This window comes from Seriola aureovittata, chromosome 24, assembly GCF_021018895.1.
Source record: "Seriola aureovittata isolate HTS-2021-v1 ecotype China chromosome 24, ASM2101889v1, whole genome shotgun sequence".
In the NCBI taxonomy this organism is placed as follows: Eukaryota; Metazoa; Chordata; class Actinopteri; order Carangiformes; family Carangidae; genus Seriola; species Seriola aureovittata.
The window spans coordinates 10618724-10636656 of NC_079387.1; the positions used below are offsets into that span (position 1 = coordinate 10618724).

The window sequence follows — 17933 nt, forward strand, 5'->3', positions numbered from 1 at the left end:
AAACACATCACACAAGCAACATTCAATTTCTAATTAGTTTATAATCATTAGATTATACATTTGTTTTGTAACATACAAGTTTCAATGTCTCATGCACAATCTTCATTAAGGATTATCAGGGAGTTTAAAAAGAACTATGTACAAAAATAAAGTGACAGGTGGACTGGGTTTAACTGCAAACGGGGAAACTTGATATCCTTTCAATGTGTTACGTCTCACTGAATTAATACACAGAAGATTTAATGTCCCACCTCGTCCAGATAGAGCTTTAGTCTACGTACAGTAGCCCTGCAGAGGACGTGAGGGCGCATCAGTTTTGGTCGGGAAAGTCTGAATTCATCTGAGAAGACAAGAAAAGAAGGACGACAGGTCAGTCGGGACGTCTGTGTCTCGTGTGAAGCAGCTGCAAAGACAATGTGACGCATGCAACACAGATCAAAGCAGATTGTACCTGAACGTTAAACTCTCCAAATCCAATCAGGTTGCTAGAAGCCTGAAGGCGGAGCAAGATGACAAAAGACAGACAGATTTAAAGCTGCGCAGACAGACATCAGAGCAGAGAAACTTTTATTAACTCTGCAGCCTATACGAGCGTCTACGCTTCCAAATCTCACGTCGTCTTCAGAGCGTCGTCACGCTGCGACTCTGCGGTTTGAGCGACAGACGTTTGGAGTCTGGAGCAGAAATCATGAACCTCCAGAACACGTGTGTGCAACTTTCTGTGTCGAAGTTTTCTTTTGTTTTTATGGTTTTTAATCTACAAAATAAGGAAAAATTCAAGGTGTGTTTTTTTTGTTGTTTTAAGTGCTGATATCCCCGATGATACAACACAAGAGTCTTTACTGAGTGACACACTGATTCTGAATCTGTGCAGCACTCAGTCAAGCTTTTGAATGAGAACTTTATAACTGAGCTTTGCAGGACAGCAGTGTGTGTGTGTGTGTGTGTGTTGTGTGTGTGTGTGGTGCTCACCACAGCGTCGATGTCTCTGGGGCCGACGAACTGCTCCAGAACCTTGTAGTCGTCGGGAGACATGGGCATCATGTTGTCCTGCAGTCTGGACGGATGTCTGGACCAGAGCAACAGGATGTTACTCCATCACTTATGAAACACATCAAGTCATTCCTCATACACACAGTGTGTCTGCTCTCTTACACTTCAGAGACAGATATGAGCTCCGTCTTCATGTAGCCGCTCTTCTCTCCGCTGTTCTCCACGTCCATCGGCTCCGGAGCTGGAGGTCAAAGTTCAAACCTCGGTTACACTTTGTATAAACGCGTGTAAACAGTCACTGGATAAACAGACGGGGCGCATGTGTGTGTGTCTCTTACTCTCTGTAGGTTTGGGGTAGTACTTCCCGAAAGCCTTGTCTTTGGGGATGTTGGGGTAGAGGAAGCGCAGCGGGTTTTCTGGGATGTTTTCAGCGGCCATCACCTTGTAGGTGCGGATGATGTCGGGCAGAGAGACGGCGCCCAGCTCCTTCTTCGTGTACGGCTCCACCGAGTGGAAGAGCGGCTTGACTGGGCGGAGGGAGACAAATGTTTAATCGCTGTGGACAGGGTCGGCAGAATAATGTGTTTTAAGTTTCACACTTGTTGTCTGACGGTTGCCATAGTAACCCATGCTAACAGGAGGCACGGCCTCACCGTGGACGTCGTGCTCGATCCAGGTGAAGGTGATGGCTCCTTCTCGGCTGCTCTCGCTGAACCTGAGCAGGAAGGTTCCCGGACACTTGTCGCTCAGCAGAGCCTTCTCCCGCTCCTTACTGATGAAACCCATGATGGAGCTGCAGCACAGACACATCCGCCACGTTCATCCCAACATCTCACACTCGCATCGAACGCTCACACTCGCGCTGGAGGGAAGAAGTCCCGCTCGTACTCACCCGTCGTTCCAGAGCGGAAGCAGGTGTCTTTTGATCAGATCCAGGATTCCTTCGATCCACAACCAGAAGGGAAACGCTTTCTCATTGGTGCTCTGCTGCTGGACGAGAGGTTAGACACAGGAAGTCATCTAATTAATCTAATTAATTTACCTATACATCTTAAAACAAAATGAATATATATGTTTATCTGTCACGGACTGTGGCTCACCTTGCAGAACTTGGTCCAGGGGATTTGTCCCTCTGGGTTCCTCTGGGCTTTGGCTCCTGCACAGAAACATTCAAACTTCACACACTTTATTATTTCACAGTGTAAAAAAAGGTGAAGAGTGAAGATAAACCCCGTGTTTCTGACCGAGCAGTTTGTCGGCCAGCATGTTGAGCTGCTCCTGGTTCAGGCCTCGCTTGGTGACCGACGAGAACTGCCAGCTGAGAACCTCGGACAGCTGAGACCACTTCGCCAGCGGAGGAGAGAGGAAGAACTTCAGGTTCTGAGGACGAGACGACAGAAGACTCAGAGCCTGCTCCACTCCTGTAGTTTAAAGAGTGTGTGTGTGTGTGTGTGTGTGTGTGTGTGTGTGTGTGTCTGTGTGTGTGTGTGTGTGTCTGTGTGTGTGTGTGTGTGTCTGTGTGTGTGTGTGTGTGTGTGTGTGTGTGTCTGTGTGTGTGTGTGTCTGTCTGTCCTCACCTTGGGCTCGGTGGTGAGCATGTTGTACCAGAGGATGGAGGCCCAGCCGCTGGGCAGCTGGCAGACGTTAGAGATGACCACGACAGGCAGAGAAATGGCCTGCGACGACAACAACAGCGAAGAAGAATTCAGTTTCATTTTTTCTCTAGTCAAGTGAATTAAATGAGTTTCATCTATAATTGTGACGTGGTTTCAGAGGTCGTGTGTGTGTGTGTTGAGTTTCCTCTCACCTCCAGTTTGATTTCGAGTCCCGACTGGTTGAGCTGCAGCTCAGACTCGAAGCTGAGCGAGTGGAGCTCCTCAGTGACGATCAGAGGGCCCTGAACACACACACACACACACACAAAATTTTCAACTTCTTTTATGATGATTAATGACAGTAGAAAAATAATCTGCAACATTACTGATTTATAAAACTTTCTTTTTGCCCTTTTATACATTTTCATAGTTGGATTTTTTGGTTCTTACCTCATTTGTTCTGTTCCCAGCGACTTTCTGCTCTTTCAGTTGCTGCGTGGAGAAAAACATCCAATTAGAGAGACACGTTTTCTTTTAACAAAAGGCTCCAGTTTCAGAAACATAACTGGACTTAGACTGGACTGTATCCCTCCGCCACTCAGACTAGTTTCAGATTACGTCCCTGTTTATCCAGAGTCAAATAAAATATCAAACATTTGTGTGAAATTTTGTAAGTCTTGAGTAATGGATAAAAAAATGTTCAGTGTGAGGTCACACTGACCTTGACCTTTGACCTTTGACCACCAAAATCTAATCCGTTCATCCTTAAGTCCAAGTGAACATTTGTGCCAAATTTGAAGGGATTCCCTTGAGGAGTTCTGGAGCTATTGCGTTCACAAGGCCAAAATCGTGTTATGTGAGGTCACCTTGACCTTTGACCTTTGACCACCAAAATCTAATCACAGTCACAGCACAAACAACTTTAATTAAATGAGTGTTTCCCTAAATAATCACAGGCATTGAAACGGAGCTCTTACCAGATGTCTGAACTCTGCTGCCAGGCTGCCGTTCGACTCCTCCATGTTCATGACTTTGGTGTTTGTTCCCAAGATGTTGAACTTCCGAAACCTGATCAATCAATCAATCAATCAGTCAGTCAGGACTCGTTAACGATGATTTATTCGACATTTATAGTGAGAAGAAGAACGTATATGGTTGTATTATTTCTGATTCAAGTGGAGGTAAACGGTTTTGACACGTACCCTTTCTTCTCTGTAACATCCCTGAGGAAAAGAAGCAGCTGTGAGATTTTATTCAACAACACGTTCAAGCAGGAAAATGAAGCCGTGTGAACATGAGAGCAGCTTACTTATCAAACACAGCCTTGACTTTCAGCTGGTAGTTAAACTCCTGCAGCTTCACCAGGAACCTGAACAAAGACAAAAGATATTCCACTCAAACAGGAAGTCACCGTTTCTTCAGTTTGGTGACATTTATGATAACTGACACTTTTTTCTGTTTTTTTTACAACAAAACAGGAAACAAAAATAAAACAGAAAACCTCCAGGTGGAATTAAAAACTGACGAACTGTCTGTCTGTCAGCGTCAGTGATTTCAAGATGAACAGATTAAAGATAAACAGCACGACGACTGCGACAGTGACATTTCCTAAGAATATATGATGTAAATCAGAGATATATTCTGCGGATACATTTAAATTTTAAATGTAATTAAAAAAGACGCTGTGATGTGGATCGTGGTTTTGTGTCTCACCTCAGCTTCACGGTGAACTGGACGCCTGTTTTCAACACCAGGGGTCTCTGTGGGTGGGTGGGCATACAGGGCTGCCTCTCTACAACCAGAGAGCTACACACACACACACACACACACACACACACACACACACACACACACACACACACACATTATTGCTTGGTACATTTTAATTCGAACCCTAACCTTACTACTAAGGTTTTTGCCTTAAGATCAAACACCGAATCGATAATCAATAACAAGGCGATCAATAACTCGCTCACTTAGAGAGGAGGTTCTTGAGGAGCTCCAGAGCTCGGGCCTCCAGTAAAGCTTTCTTCTGTGTGATGGGGTCGCTCTCGTACGTGAACTTCTGCTCCAACTCCTGCAGCTTCTTCAGGTGCTGACGGACCTGCTGCAGACTCTCCGCTACTGCAGTGAACCTGAGGAGGAGGAGGACAAATAATTAGGGAAGAAGAAGAATTAGCAAATAAAAAGAAGCAAAAAAGTGGAAGAGGAGGAATGAGGAAGAAAAAAGAAGGAAGAAAGGGGAGGAGTGAGGGAGCGTGGAGAAAAGAGGAAGGCAAGAAAACCAAAGTGGGAGAGGAGGAGGAGACACAGGAGGAGTAAAAAGGTGAAGAGGGGGAGAAGAAGAAGAAGTGGGAAGGGCTGGAAAGCAGGAAGAGGATGAAAAGTAGGAGAGAAAGTGAAGGAGGAGGAGGAGACATGATGAAGAAAAGAGAGAGGAGGAGGAAGGAGGCGGAGCCACAGAGGCTCCTCACCAGTTCTGCAGCTGGTCCACGCAGGCGTTGGGCGGTCCTCCGATACAGGCGATCTGCTGCCGCTGCTTCCACTCCGGCAGCTCCTCGTTGATCAGGTCCGACAGCAGCGCCTGGGTGACGTTCAGGAGGTCGACCAGCTGGGTCACCACGTCCTGACGAGCAACGCCAGAGGTCACATGTCACATCACTTCCTGTTTCTTTCTAATTAATGTTTGAGGGTCAGCGAGGTGACGGGTTTTCAAACTGAGAGCTGAGAGTTGAACGGAGGCGAAGAAGGAGACTCATCTTATCTCCTCGTCTCCTCTCACCTTATCTCCTCATCTTATCTCCTCTCACCTTATTTCCTCTCGTCTTATTTCCTCTCTTCTTCACCATCTTTCACTTTCATTGTGAATAAGTGAGAAAAAAAGAACATGCTCCTTTTCGCTGCAGAACCTGCCTGAGAATCATCATGTTTTTACCTTTTCTGCAGAGCCACGGCTGCACTGTAAACAGGAAGTGCTAACAGCTAATTCAGCTACTTTTAATGGGGACAGGCTAAAAAACAGGGCTCGCTTGGTTTGTTTCATTTCATTTGTGTGCCTCTTATTTTCTTTATTTATGAGTATTTTTGAATGAGCGTGATTTAAGTTCATTTTGAGATCTGTTAGTGATCAAACTCATTTTCCATTTTCTCATCAACCTTTCCAGGTGTGTTTTTCTGCTCACCTGTCGTTTGGCTTTCAGCTCGAAGCACATCCTCCCGATCACCATCTTCTCTTTCTCCAGCTCCTTCTGCGTCATGCCGTTCATTTCGTTCTCTACGGAAACGGGAAAACACACGACAGTTGAACCTTAAATCTGATTTTGACACGGATCTGTTTTTAAATATTACGCAACTCCTCACCTCTGTTCTTCAGCGTGTTGATTTTGAAGTCGTACTCGTCCTGAAGATCTTCCACGTTCTTTATGTTCTGATCCACAATCTGAAGAACAAGATTTCAGCTTTATTACGTCATCATTCATTTCCAGTTGTAAACTTACATTTTACATTAAATAAACCAGAAGAGATGTGGAAAAAACTGTGATTTTAATCCACTAATATCGACAGACGCTTTTTTTTAGCCTATATTTAACTTTCATGGTTAAAATCGTTGTGATTAAAAGTATCTGGATTGGCTCTGATCAGCTCCGGTTTGCAGTTTATGGTGGATGTACAGACAACTATCACTGATTAACGGTGACACTGAACGAAACTTAAAGACGTGATGATTCTCAGGAAGGTTCTGCAGCTTCTGTTTTCTGTGACTTCTTATCAGATTTATGGTCGTTTCATCTCAGCAGTGACGGATGATGACGTAATCCTCAGGAAGCGCGAGTCACGCTGAGTCACATCGATCAGTTTCAACCGTCACAATAACTAATACGCTGTTTTTAAAATGTCGTCTCACCTGGAGTCTGTCTTTCATCTCCTTCACTTTGTTGTCCAGCTTCTGTTTCTCCACCACCATGGCCGACACCGTGCCCTCGCCCTCCTGCTGCAGAAATAAATCACACGTACTTTAACGAGTCGGTCACTTTCTAACAATCCTTCAGTACGTTTCCTGAAAATAACTTTTTTACTTTGGCACAATTAAAGCCCAGTAAATATTAATTCACTTTGCATATTCTTTGTGTGCTCTGCTCACCTGCTGCATCATCTTAAAAAACACGACTGTAGACACTAGAAATGAATTGGAACTAATTAACTGAACAAATTTGATTTATATTTATTGCCAAGATAAATAGTTCCCATTAAAATTTCAAGGAAATTATAAGGAAATCATCAATTTTCCATTAGTTATAGAGGTGTTTGGGCTATTATAAAATAATTAGGATATTTACAATTATAACTATTCAAACACAGAACAGTGACTGAAAGGAGATGCAAAGAGTGTTTCCTCATTATTTCAAAATAAAAGTTCTGTAAAAAGACGCTCTGTTCTTCAGTGAGCTGCAGGTTTTACCTCGGCGCTCTTTGCACTGGCCAGGATCTTCTGCTCCTCCTTCAGGTTTCTGGAGATGATCATGGCCATGTGGACCGGATCTTCCTGGAACCGATCCTGTCGAAACACAAATAAATTACAGCCACACCTCCCTTAACGAACAAACTCTTCTGTCTCTGGTTTGAAGCTTAGAGCGGCGCATTAGCTCTGGGGTCCGACCTGCAGGTTCCTCTTGATCTTGCGGATGTTGTGCTGCAGCAGGAAGTTGTTCTCCAGGGCGAAGCGGCTGTGCTGGTCGTCCAGCTGAGCCAGGAGGTCGTGGAAGCGGACGGTGGCCAGCGAGTCCTGAATCGCCACCGTTTCCCTGAGGATGCACAGATTATTCTTATTATCAGGTGACCTCCAGTTTCAATTTACCATTACACCTGCACATTAAAATGAAATAACGTTAAAAATGTCTTCAGCAAAGCACTGAAAAGTTTAATAAAACAGAAGTGTTTGACTTGTTACCAGTCGATGCTTTCGATCCACTTGCTCAGGTACTGTCGGATATCCATGGGGAAGGAGTCATCGTACAGCTGGTCCACCTGCTCCAGGTACTTGCAGTCCAGCATCTGAAGCTGGCACCACTGCGCCATCTTCTGGTGAACAAGCGCAGCTTCGTGACGATTCAGGATTCAAACTTTTAGGTTTGTCCAGGTAAAAAAAATGTTTGATATGAATATGAACTGAGGAGACGTCTTCGAGGTGAACTCTCTCTGTGAGAGACAACGCACAACACGTTCTTGGAGTTTCTATGCTGCAATTTCATGCCACTTATTTGTCGACATATATATTGATACCAATATATCTGATTAGATAATATCAGCAAATCACTACAAATAACAAAAATCAAAAACAAACTGTGACATTTGAGGGAAAAGATTTTTCAATTTACTGTATATCATTTCTCATTTCTGTAGAGATCAGCAGCTCGACTGCTGCTGTGGTTTAACGCATTTCTCAATATGACAGTATTTCAACATTTTGATGTTGTAACTTCCCAATTCATCATTTCTTTTTCCTGTTTATTTCAGTTTTGTTGTATTTGGTCACTTTTCTGTCTGTGCAACATAATCTGTGTTCCTGCAGCAACCAGTAAAATGTTATGTAATCCCAGACGTCCTCACACTTCCAAATGAAAGGTTTGAATCCAGCGCCTGTGTTTGCTCATTACTCTAAACCTGCTGATTGTTTACACAGCGAGGAGAAGTGACTGTAGTCATTAGGAGCTGCATTCCTCCTCCTGCTCTGACAAAAATATTGGAATTAGAAACCAGAGAACGGAGGTTAATCTGGGTTTAAATGAAATGTTAGACGTCAACAGGAAAGTCCAACATCTGAGACTTTAGGACGGTTTGATAAATATTTCGTGCTGTTGATGGAAAATCCAAAAAAGGAAGACGACGAAAGAAAAGTTGAAAATAGATGATTTACATTGATTTATACAAAGAACATTCAAGTATTGCTGCATCAAACCTTTCATTTTTTACATTATTTAAACTCAACTTTATTAATATTTTTTCACATTACAAGCTGGAGACTTTAATGTAGGGAGGATGACACCATAGGTTTCGTTTTCCCCCACGAATCTGCCTGGACAAACCTCAACAAGACTCTGCACGTAGAGATGCACTTAGAGCTCATATTAAGGGTTTTATTTTGTATGAATCATTATACTGAAATGTATTTTTATAGCAAACCTGCAGTGTGAGTTTATACTACGTGTCTGCAGCACAATACAGGTTTCACAACTTGCACTTTTAGAGAATAATAATAACCCTCTGGCTGCTCAGATCCCAATAGCAAAACACAGCTCTGGTATTCCTTATAAACGAAACTTTATAAGGAAGAGACATATATAACTTTAAACAGAAAAAGACTCAACGCATTTTGTGAATGCAGCTGCGGCACAGGTGAATTCGGCCTGTGTATAATTACCCAGGTGTTACATGTAAACGATAGTTTCAACATGTAGGACAGGTGTCAGTTAACAGCTGACGTTTATACGTCGGTGACGAATACTGTAAAAATAATAAGATAAATTTTGATTTGAATAACGGCTGTTTTAGTGGACAATAATTACAATAAATAAACAAGTGGACGCTAGTATAAAATGCCTTTAGAGGTGTTTTTTGTCTGACTTTGTCGACTAGCAAAGGCAAGTTTCAGCTGCTGAGTTTCGTTAGCGAGCTAGTCACAGCGTCCAGTGTCCGGATGAGAGGAGAGGGAGCGGGTTCGCGGGTAAATGATGCCACTAAGAGAGAAAGTAAGTCATTAAACTTACCTTTTATTTTTGAGGAAATGTGTGCAACCTCGAAAAGAAGTGCAGTCTTCTTTTTTCGAAAAAAGCTCGGATCTGTCAGGCAGCTTCTCAGCCTACTTTTTAAGATATCTAACTGTACGGAAACACCGTGAGCCAATCACCGCTTAGGATTCACGACATGTGTCCGCCCATTTGATTATAGCAGCCAATCAGAGCGAAGGCAAGGCGGCTGTTCTATCAGTAAGCACGCCTCCCTAATACAACAATTATACACAAGGTGTTTTTATATAAATTTACCGATAACAGCACAAAATAAAACAATAGACACACGTTTTGACGATTTATAGACTCTAATGTTGTAAAATTGTATGTAAAATATGTTTTGAATTATTAAAAGCAAAAGTAATGCAGTTTTTTGGGGGGGAGGGAAGCCAAGACACAGAACAGCTCAAGGGTGACCACGTGTTTTCAGAGAAAGAGAAAGTAAGCCAGACAACTGAAACTATGGAAGTGAAGTTCAACCAGTAAAAGAAAACATAAGCCCTGATAAAAAAATTTATTATGAGATAAAGGTAAAAAATTATGAGATATAACGTCATAATTATGACATAAAATGTCAACATTATGAGATAAAAGTTATAATTATGAAATAGAAAAAGAAAAACGAGACAATAATAAAGGCTTAAAATATTATTTTCTTTTACCATTATTTACAATGAGTATTTTATTCAGAAGCACAAGAGAATAATGTAACTGTTAATCAACGATACTGATAAAAAAAATCTGAACAGTAGAACTGCAGTTTGCTCTATAAAACACGACAAAGCAAGTGGTAATATTCTTATTAATGCAAAGACATTAGTAATAACAACTGTGGACAAGCTCCTTCCTCACATGCATCAGAGTGTTCCCGACAGTTTATCATTATTCAACATATTCATAGTCAACAGTGGCAGTTTTTAATGGTGGGGAATATGAAACTTAAGTACTTTCTATAAGTCACGCAGATGAACTCTGGTGCACCCATGTGGCGGAAACTAAATTATCTGACTATGTGAAGATCTTCATTACCCAGCAGCAGTTGAGTTTGTGGGTTTGGCACGTCACAGCACCTGTGCAGAGCAGATTACACACCGATAATAATACTGACTGACGGCATGACATCAGTGTTTGATCACTGTCTGTGCTCTGCGGCTGATTTTCCAACGACACAGTTCATCAGTTCAGTTCTTGCTTTGACACATATGGACCGGTGTCCTTCAGTGCAGCATCCCCCCGTCTCTGCTTCACTTTCAGAGCTCCAACTGAAGCAGCGACATCACCTCATGTTTCATACTCCTGTTGTGTCTGAGCACATGTATTTATATTGTGAGTGAACATAGTCTGAATTCTAACAATCAAGTCATTCTTGATTCTTATGTAAAGATAAATAGCAACAAATGCAGGATATAAAAAAGTTTCCATCAAAACACGCTGCTTTCATTAGTTTTCTTTATCCAAAAACACATTTTAAAATCAAAACATATAAAAATATTCACCATTACATGTTTTTAGTAATTTTATTGAGATTTAAAATCTTAGTTTTTTCCTGCTCAGTGATCTTCGCATATCTGCAGAAAAAGCAAACCACCGCATCAATTATCACTGATGGACGTTGTTGCAGCAAAAAAGGTTAAAAAAGTTCACTCAAGTTCAATGCAGAATCACAAATGTGAATCTGTGTCACTCGTGGACGTTCTGTTCCAACAGCAAAGACTTCTGGGTCAGAAACCCCCGCGAAGCACAACAACAGTCAGGACATCTGCACTCACCTCCCTCTGAGATCACACTTCCTGCTCTCACATCGATGGATCCTGAACCTCGCCGGCTGTTCACGCGCTTTTCTTGAGATTAAAGTTAAGGTTGGTTCAGAGGCCTGGTGTTGGTGTGAAGTCATGCAAATCTACTGCATTAAGTATGTCTTCTACTAGTTCTTCTATTTACTTGTGAAGGAGCATTTCTGATATTACACAGAAATGCTTTCATCTGAAGTACCAGAGTTTAACTCCAGGCGTCTAACGTCTCATGTTTGCTGTGCTTTGATTTCTTTTTTCCAGGTGCGACAAAGCACATGTCTGACTCTGAGTCGGTGTCAGAGGTGAAACAAGCGACTGCTGCTCAGTCTGGTGCCAAGTTACACTTCAGAAATACAAAATCCTGCAGCCTTAAAAACACAACGTCATCGTACAGGAGGACAGCGTGAAGTCCACTGGTTTCACTCGACTCTGTTGACGGGGGTCGCGTCCTTCAGAGGCTGCATTTAAAGACCGACTGCGTCACAGCGGCGTGACTAGACTGTGCTTCTTTTCCTAGGCAACGAAGGCTCCGACAGGTGGATCCATCGTGGCCCAACCTATCCCAAGATTCATTGCACAACACAGACAGACAGGCAGAGAGCCTGAGGATCAGACTTATACATGTTAGAATTGGGTTTCAGTTCAGTTCAACAGCTGATCTTAGAGCTGTTAAAGCTAAGGGCCTTAAAACTTTACGTTTTTGTGAACAAAAAAGTTGCGCATTGTCAGGGTTGCTAGGTGACAGAAGCCACGCTTTACGACACAATCGTAAAGGCGGGCAAAGTGAAAATCCTCCGAAGGCCAGACGCTTTCAGTTCAGTTCAGCCTTCGCCTCCTCGGAAGGAAGCGGCTGCTGAAGTGGGACACAGCTGCAGATTCGTTGGCACTAACACGCCAAGAAATTCTGCAATGCACCTGCAAAAACCACAGAAGAAGAAGCTTTTAAAAATGTTTTGTGACGCTGGAGATGTATTCAACTTTTCAGGATGGAGAGAACTGTGTCCTCCTCAGTGGACCTTTAAGGCTTGAGTCTATAGGAGAAGACACTGCTGACAGTTTACAACACGCCGCACAATCCGTCCACCGCAAAGACAATCACAACACTGAAGGACACACCTGCAAAAAGTAAAAATAAAGAAGTCTCTTCTCTCTCCGCTGCTGTGACGCTCTTGAGAACTGGTCACAGCGAGGAGTTTGCAAACAAGCGTTGGGACAGAGAGAGGCGACGTGTCGGCTCAGAGTCACTCGGTTCATGTTTTTAAAAATAAAGGCGCACATGGAAGACGCCCTGCGGGGTTTGTTCTGGTCAGGGCTCAAATCAGGACACGTTTCATAAGACAGGAGGACAGGAAGCGGCAGGAGTCCGTCTATCTGTGTGTGTGTGTGATGGATGAATCTTAGATTCGGCTGCACTGATACGGTTGTGTTTCCAGAGCTCATTTAAAAAAGCATAAAGTAAAGAAAGTTGTGACATGAGCAGCATCGTTAACATATTTGTCCACGTCACCGGGAACACAAACAGAACTACAAAACCCTTCCTACCACAGACTACAGCTGACCTCCTTTCACATCCCGTCCCTGCTGCATCTTCATCTGTGAGGACGCACCACCAGCACTGAAACAATAACTTAAAGCAGCTATAATCATGTTTTTATAATAACAGTCGATGAAATGAGAATGTGAAATGTTAAAGTCGTGGTAGTGACGAACCTGCGGTGAATTATCAGCTGAATCTGCAGCGCTGGATCACAGCTTTACTCCTCCTCTCAGTCTCATAACTACTTGATGACAGGCTGTTACCTGAACTGAACCGACCTTCCATCACCTGTTTACATTTCAACATCTAGTGAAGAATCTCTGTGAGCTGCTGTGCTCGTGTCTTACTCTTTGGTTTATGTCTGTTTCTGTGTTTGGACAAAAGGGATAAAAGAACAAAGTATGAAACTACAGAATACATTCAGGAGTCCATTCCTTGGAGGATGGATTTGTTTTGCAATATTTAAAAAGTCTGCATCACTTTCACCGGAGATGGAGCTTCTGGGGTCAAACCTAAGTCCTGCGGGACGCCTGGGTTTCCTCAGGAGCAGCCGCAGTGGTCCACCACCATGGACGGGATCTTTCCGTAGATGATTTGCTCCTTGCGGTTGAAGTAGAGCATGTTGATGGGCGACATCTTGGTGGGCGTGCAGCAGGGCCCCGCGGTGCCCCGTGGGTTGGCCTTGTTCACCAGGTGCGCGTGCGGGTACTGTTGCAGGTGCATGAACTCACACTCCCCGGAGCAGTAGTTGGCCCGGTAGCGTTTGGGCGCGATGATCCAGTCCCAGCCGAACTCCTCAAAGTCGACGGTGAGCGGGTAACGGCAGCAGCGGGTCTCCGCAGATTCCTCATCGCAGTTGAGGCCCGAGTCGCGACGGGATCTCTTGGGGCTGTCGAGGATCTTCACTTCGATGAACGGTTGCTAGGAAGGAAATTTAAAACATTACTAACAAACCCCCCCAAGTCAATTCAGTCTTGAAAACAACATCACAGGTTAAACATCTGTACTTCCATGAAAACTGGGGACTCTGAGGAAGTCTGCCCGAGTTTGTTGGATGAAGTTTGAAAGTTTGAAACTCAACATCAAAGTTAATATTTAGTTTTGTGGCGAACTCACCAGTCCCTCCTCTCCGGGCTCTGCAGACGTGGTGGCCAGATCTTCTCCTCTGGAGTCGTAGGCGTTGATCTCGATGCTGTAGTTGGTCTCTGGTTGGCGCAGCCAGGCCTGCAGCAGAGACTTGATGTCGATGCTCTGCCAGGAGCCGGCGCCGGCGTCCGTGTCGATCTTCAGCGAGCGGACTCGGACTCGGGTGTTGTTTCCCTCCTTTCCGGGTTTGAGGTGGGAGATCTGCAGGAAGACGGTGGTGACCATGTCGGCCGGCCGCAGGTGAACCCACAGCTTCGCGCTCAGGATGTTCTTGGGCTGGATCTTTGGACTGAGGCTGAACAGACAACAGGAGTACAACTCGTCCTGGGCGATGGGATTGGCTGGAAGAAATCATTCATAGAAAATGATTATCTTGTTTCATACAAACATTTGGCTTGAACGTTTGTCTGCCTTTGGTTTCGTGTTCTATCTGTCCAACAACATTCATGATCCCCTGAGGATGAACCCTGGTAACCTTTGCTCAACTCTCTTCCCCAACATGTGTTGACATTGATTACCATGACGTTTACTGGATATTCATGGTCTTCATGAGGATGAACCCTCATGTTCTTCGACACTCTTTGACCTTTCACCTAACACCAAGATATCCCACAAGAAACTGGCAGATCACACCATGAGTGGATGTGTGTGGGAATGAGAGGCAGCCACCACAGGTTTTACCTCACTGATCCATTTACTGACCTTAAAGTTGGATACCTGATAGATTCTTCTGACATATTTAACACTCATATAGAAAGGGAGTAAAGACATGTTGTCTGCTGCCTGTGTGGTTTTCTTTAAAACTTGTTAAGGTGAAAAAGTTTGTTTTTTCATGAATAAGATAATATGACTTCCAGTTACCAAAATGTTCATAATAATAAATAAAACTGGATTGTGTGACTTTAACTTTATAAAAATGCATGAGATGCACTTTTACATAGTTGCTGAAATACTAATGCTCATCCATATGGATGTATTTACATAATTTAATCAATTTACAGAAATATCTGTTTGTCACGTTTCAAAGATGTGAATAAAGTAAATATATTCTTTGTCCAGTTACATAAATATGAGCTGCCTCTTGTTTTCTGGCTGGAAACAAACTTTACGCACAAACTTTACGCGCGGATTTCGCTTTTTACGCACGACGTTTAGAAAAGATCCCGGTGCAGAACAAAGTGGAAAATGTAAAATATTTCTTTGGCTTGGTTTAGTTACGCTTGGTGGCCATAGTGATGATGGTCTCCGTCGTGGCGTGGTCCTCGTCCTCCACCCGCGGGTCGTACTGGTCCAGGAGCTGCGTCAGAGGAGGCGCTTTGGGCAGCAGCTGGCGGATCATGTCCCGGCTGATGTTGGGAGCCTGCTCGAGCCGCAGGATGCTGAGGATCTGGGACTTGATGTTGTGGAGCCTCATCTGCTTACTGTGCTCCCGGAAGTCGCAGGCCGAGCACTGCTCTCCGCTCTCCGCCAGCAGCTTGGAGGTCTGCTTCGTCTCCATGGAAAAGCCCGCAGAGAGGAAGACGGTCAGACAGAACAAGAGGAGCATCCTGGGGGGACGAAGAGGACGGTGCGGTGACGCCGGCTGATATGAGCCTGTCCTCGGACCTCAGGGCTTTATGATTGGCTGCAAGGAGGATCTTTTTTTTTAATCAGAGAGATTTAAAGAGGTAGCAAGACTTTATGATCAATATTGTCTCTTTAAACGATTTTACTGTTCCACATTTTAGGAATGATTTAAAAAACTTTTAAAAGAAAATGGATGAGCAGTCATGGGCTCTTGCTCGAGGACACTTCAGCAGGATGGATGTGATTAACTCATCTGGCAACTGGAGTTGTCCAACACCGAGAGAGAAAAGATGCTGGGAAATTCAAAAGATGCAAAGAGAGCTTTTAGTTTTATTGTGAATTTTTTGAGGAAAGAAATAAAGAGCAGATGTTTCAGCTGCTACTTTCAACCTGCAACTATCAACTTTATCTTTCAGAGCTAAAACTGTTCGGGTAGAACTCCACCAGATGGCAGCCCTGCATCTGTCCTGAGAGCTCTATAAACTCCCACCCTCTGCAGTGACCCTGAAGGCACCATCACCTGCTGACCTCAGGCCAGTCTCTAAACAGAAATGACCCACTTTCTTTTCTCTAAACATACACTAACTTTAAAGGTTCAACCCCTGAGAACTAAAGTTAACCAGACACTTATATAATAATAATGTTAATAAATTAGTAGGATTATTTTCTTTTTTTTTGTTTAATTATTTCAATAAAAGTCTGGCCCATAAACTTCCACATCTGGGCAGAGTCCAGCTGTTGTTACCTGACATCCACAACATTTTCTGTGTGCGTGCCAGAATTGGTCCAGATGTGGAAGTAGCAGATTCAGGGGAAGAAAAACAAACACGGATTTATTTATAATTTCTTTAAATAATTCAGGGGGAAATCTTAAATAAATGTAATGAGTTTTCTTCACATGAATAAACATGGAAACTAAGTGAAATGTTTCATGTTTCAGTGGCACATTAAAGCTTCAGGAAATCATTTTCTCCCTAAATGAATTGACTATAGTCACTGACTTTTAGGGGACAGTGATGTGTTTTTATGGGTGGTGCAGATCGATCTGCTCCTCCCACCGCCACCACCCAGCAGCAGGAGGAGGAGGAGGAGGAGGAGGAGGAAACGGGTTCAGCTGCCTGTTTATCAGCAGCTCTGAAGCACAAACCTTAAACTAACCTGCTCGGAGTCGGAGAGGAGCTGCTCCACAACAGACGGTAAAAGATTCACAACAACTTCATATTTAATCTTTGCCTTGTAGTGGTGCTGATAAAGTTACTCTGATTCAACAAGTGGTTTTTCTATCTATGTTTAAATATTCTAATGACTTTAAATGTCTGAACTTCTCTTAAATGTTTTGTTACCTGTGCTTAAAGACCGGTTTAACCTCGGCTGAGGCTGTTATTAGTTCAACAGGTGGTTAACCACAGTCCTTGGTAAACATCGAACTCTCCTCCTGCTAAGAAGTCGACTGTTCCTCCGGTGTCTCTGTGAAATGGGATGTAATGAGTCCAGGTGCTGGTCTCGCTCCTGTCCAGACAAACAGAAGGAGGCCGTCATCGGCAAACAAGGAGAAGAGAGGAAAGCCTTTCTGGAGGACGTGAAGGAGACTGAACGCCTCGTCGGTCCGGAGGAGACGGCAGCTGATGTCTGCTCACTGGACCTTCCTCCGGTCGGGAAACAGATCCTGGATTTAGCTCAGAAGATGTCGGAGGATATCGTTGCTCAGGCGCTGCAGCTCTGCTGGGAGGTGGAGGTCCGATACAAGGACCTGCCTTTCATTGACAACGAGTGTGATTATGTCATATGACAAAATGAAGGGAAGTTTTCCACTGAACCAGAAGCTAATATGTGTTTTAGCTGCTGAAATGTCAAGTTCACATCCTGCTGTCTGATCCTGTGCTGGAGGAATGTGGCTTCTCTTCAGTCTCAGTCTGCAACATGTCATCACCTCCCAACACTGCAACACGCCTGAGTCTGTGGCAGCCACCATGATCCTTCAGAGCAGAACTTTCCCACAGTTAAAGAGTATTTGACAATAAAAACTGGAGTCGTCTTGTTTGTGTCTGCAGCGAAACTGAAGCTGAAAATGTTATTAATGAAACAAATCTACTTTCAACTTCTAAAACTGCTCACAAATATATAGCTTTAGTTTTAAATGCTCGCTCATTTACTTAAAAAGTCAGGGACTATTTTCAGCGGCGGATTAATCCACACTTGCCGCTCTAGTGAGTATTTGGTGGCAGCAGGACGGTGTGTGTTCATGATGAAGGAACGTGTGTCACAGTGTAACAGTTCCCTCCTGCGGCCACTTGGTGTCACCAGTGATTATCTGGTTTCTGAATGAATCAAGTTCACACAGGAGAATCCAGTGCATTGTTCTGGTCAAAGCAATGAATTCTCCACATATAAAACCTGAGGAGACTCAGGAGCAGGCGTCGTGTTGCACGGTGTCACAGGACCGATCGTTTCCTGTGAGAACGTGACGTGTGTCAGACACCTGTTGGACAGGACGACCTCGTCGCTCGTCATGTTGACC

At 43.8% G+C, this 17933-nt stretch overlaps 3 protein-coding genes across 9 annotated transcripts; 1 reads left to right on the forward strand and 2 right to left on the reverse strand.

Moving 5' to 3' along the window:
* Positions 1-21: 21 nt before the first annotated feature.
* Positions 22-9495, reverse strand: stat1a (signal transducer and activator of transcription 1a). Of its 7 annotated transcripts, none has more exons than XM_056371074.1 (25): positions 9353-9495; positions 7537-7784; positions 7246-7390; positions 7048-7143; positions 6493-6579; positions 5949-6027; positions 5771-5862; positions 5063-5214; positions 4565-4723; positions 4302-4394; positions 3898-3957; positions 3791-3811; positions 3566-3656; positions 3039-3080; positions 2801-2890; positions 2571-2669; positions 2238-2373; positions 2094-2149; positions 1886-1980; positions 1647-1786; positions 1332-1520; positions 1156-1234; positions 973-1069; positions 452-493; positions 22-340 (listed from the first exon to the last, which is right to left on the reverse strand). In XM_056371074.1, the coding sequence occupies exons 2-25, from the start codon at positions 7662-7664 to the stop codon at positions 311-313; spliced, it is 2298 nt and encodes a 765-aa protein (XP_056227049.1). In that variant the 5' UTR covers positions 7665-7784; positions 9353-9495; the 3' UTR covers positions 22-310. The 7 variants fall into 7 exon arrangements, with proteins under 7 accessions (XP_056227049.1, XP_056227044.1, XP_056227046.1 ...); XM_056371069.1 differs by having other exon boundaries at positions 1886-1983; XM_056371071.1 differs by having other exon boundaries at positions 1886-1983; positions 7537-7664; positions 9353-9480.
* Positions 9496-10006: 511 nt separating this feature from the next.
* Positions 10007-15719, reverse strand: LOC130165389 (growth/differentiation factor 8-like). The gene is made up of 3 exons (XM_056370620.1): positions 15068-15719; positions 13820-14190; positions 10007-13624 (listed from the first exon to the last, which is right to left on the reverse strand). The coding sequence occupies exons 1-3, from the start codon at positions 15393-15395 to the stop codon at positions 13244-13246; spliced, it is 1080 nt and encodes a 359-aa protein (XP_056226595.1). The 5' UTR covers positions 15396-15719; the 3' UTR covers positions 10007-13243.
* Positions 15720-16889: 1170 nt separating this feature from the next.
* LOC130165647 (small membrane A-kinase anchor protein-like) lies at positions 16890-17204 on the forward strand. The gene has a single exon (XM_056371095.1). It carries the CDS (start codon positions 16890-16892, stop codon positions 17202-17204), a length of 315 nt encoding a protein of 104 aa, XP_056227070.1.
* Positions 17205-17933: the final 729 nt, after the last annotated feature.